We start from the raw sequence: 2,250 nt of genomic DNA, 5'->3' as shown, positions 1-2,250 counted from the left end.
GGTGTTTGACTATGTGTGTGTATACCTGTATATTTGTGGATGATGCATACATACATACATACATACATACATACATACATACATACATACATACATACATACATACATACATACATACATACATACATACATACATACATACATACATACATACATACATACATACATACATACATACATACATACATTCATACATACATACATACATACATACATACATACATACATTAATACATCCTTTACTTTTTAATATTTTTATTAATGACTTTGTTAACTCATATAAATCTTAAAATTAATTTTTTTCTCGCTGACGACTCTACTTTATGATTATCTCATTCGAATATTAAGCAATCTTTCAAATAATCAAACAATTTGAGAATCAACTTTAGTAAAACTCGTCCCATTATATTTGCACCCATGGTCCGTACTGGTATCTTGGATGTTAAGATTTCACTGAATGACAATAGCATTGACAGGCGGTTCACTCAAATAAATTTCTTGGTTTTATTATTTCGAGTAATTTATCGTAACTTGAACATATATAAAAAAAACTTACCAAGAATTTAGGTTTAATTTATCGTTTAAGGGCTAAGTTTTCTAATTTTATATTGAATGCCTTATACAACTCTGTTATTTTGGCATTCTTATATTATTGTGCTTCTATATATATGGGGTTTCAGCACGAAATATTCATATTTTACATTTATGCCAAAACATTTTTATACGAATTTCATTTAACGTTCCTAGAACTCATCATCTTAGTCACTCTTATTCGCTAGCAAATATCTTTTCATACATCCATTCTTATAGAAATATACAGAGATTACACACACACACACCCACACACACACACACACACACACACACACACACACACACTCACTCACACACACAAACAAACACACACACAAACATAAACAAACACACATACAAACACAAACAAACATACAAACATACCTTCTCATAATGTAGAGGCCGGCTGACAGGACCAACATCCCAATAACTGTTGCCGTCAACAGAGCTACTAAAACTGAGAACTCTTCGAATAATGATTCATAATTTATAATTATGGTAATAATAATAAATAATTGAATTTTAATTATAGACAAAATGTATATTATTCACGATATCATCGTCATCATCATCTTCATCATCATCTTCATCGTCATCATCATCTTCATCATCGTCATCATGAACCTGGTGACATTCCAAATGCTTGAAACACATCGTTGATATGTCCGGCCGTTGGTTGTGTTGATGATGATGACGAGGATGATGATGATGATCCTGACGATGATGATGACGATTATAGTGTTTTTGAAAAGTATGGTAATGATGATGATGATGATGATCCTGACGATGATGTTGTTGTGGTTGTTATTAGAGTTATGATGTAATGATGATGATGATGCAGTTGCGGTGATGATTATGATGAATAATAATCCTGATAACGATGAAGATGACGTAGCTGTTGTGATGATAATAATGAAGACGTTGTTGATGTTTTTGATTGTAAATAAGATGTAATAGGAATTAGTGGATGAGATGGTGAAGAAAATAATTTACATTTAGTGTATGTATGTATGTTTGTATGTATGTATGTATGTATGTATGTATGTTTGTATGTATGTATGTATGTATGTTTGTTTGTATGTATATATGAATGAATAGATGAATGAAAGAGTAAACGAATAAATGATGAATGAATGAATGAATGTACATATAAGTAAATTAAACGAATGAACATTCCCACCATCATCATCACCATCATCAAAAACAACAACAAATCGTCATCATCACCACCGTCATCATCACAACAACAAACTTACCGGGGCACATAACATCAGACCCGCCACGCCATTGTGTCCCCACGCAGATGAGGGTGTGGACAATTGGGGCTAATTCCCCCTTTAATTATCGTCATCATTATCATTACCATCATCATCATCGTCGTCGTCGTCGTCATCATCATCATCATCATTGCCATTAACATCCCCATCATCATCATCATTACCAACATCCTCATTATCATCTTCCTCATCATCGTCGTTGTGGTCATCATCATTGGCATCACCATCATCATCATCATCATTACCACCAACATCATCATCATCATCATCGTTATTTTTCCTCCTTGCCTTGCACTGAACTAATGTTGTGTTTGCACTTTTCCTGATCATGAGGGCATTTTCTGCGGGACCTATGTTTGGACACCCTATCGCTGATTGGTTGGTTGGGTTGTTGATGTGT

The 2,250-nt window shown here is 33.5% G+C and overlaps 1 protein-coding gene across 1 annotated transcript; it reads right to left on the bottom strand.

The window, feature by feature from the left end:
• Positions 1–332: 332 nt before the first annotated feature.
• HELRODRAFT_177892 (hypothetical protein) lies at positions 333–2,180 on the bottom strand (the record flags this gene model as incomplete). The annotated part of the gene is made up of 5 exons (XM_009026057.1): positions 333–453; positions 958–1,039; positions 1,198–1,287; positions 1,830–1,908; positions 2,103–2,180. The coding sequence occupies 5 exons, from the start codon at positions 2,178–2,180 to the stop codon at positions 333–335; spliced, it is 450 nt and encodes a 149-aa protein (XP_009024305.1).
• Between the last annotated feature and the right edge of the window lie 70 nt (positions 2,181–2,250).

Source organism: Helobdella robusta, assembly GCF_000326865.2.
Source record: "Helobdella robusta unplaced genomic scaffold HELROscaffold_45, whole genome shotgun sequence".
In the NCBI taxonomy this organism is placed as follows: domain Eukaryota; kingdom Metazoa; phylum Annelida; class Clitellata; order Rhynchobdellida; family Glossiphoniidae; genus Helobdella; species Helobdella robusta.
This window is presented reverse-complemented; position numbering and strand designations above follow the sequence as displayed.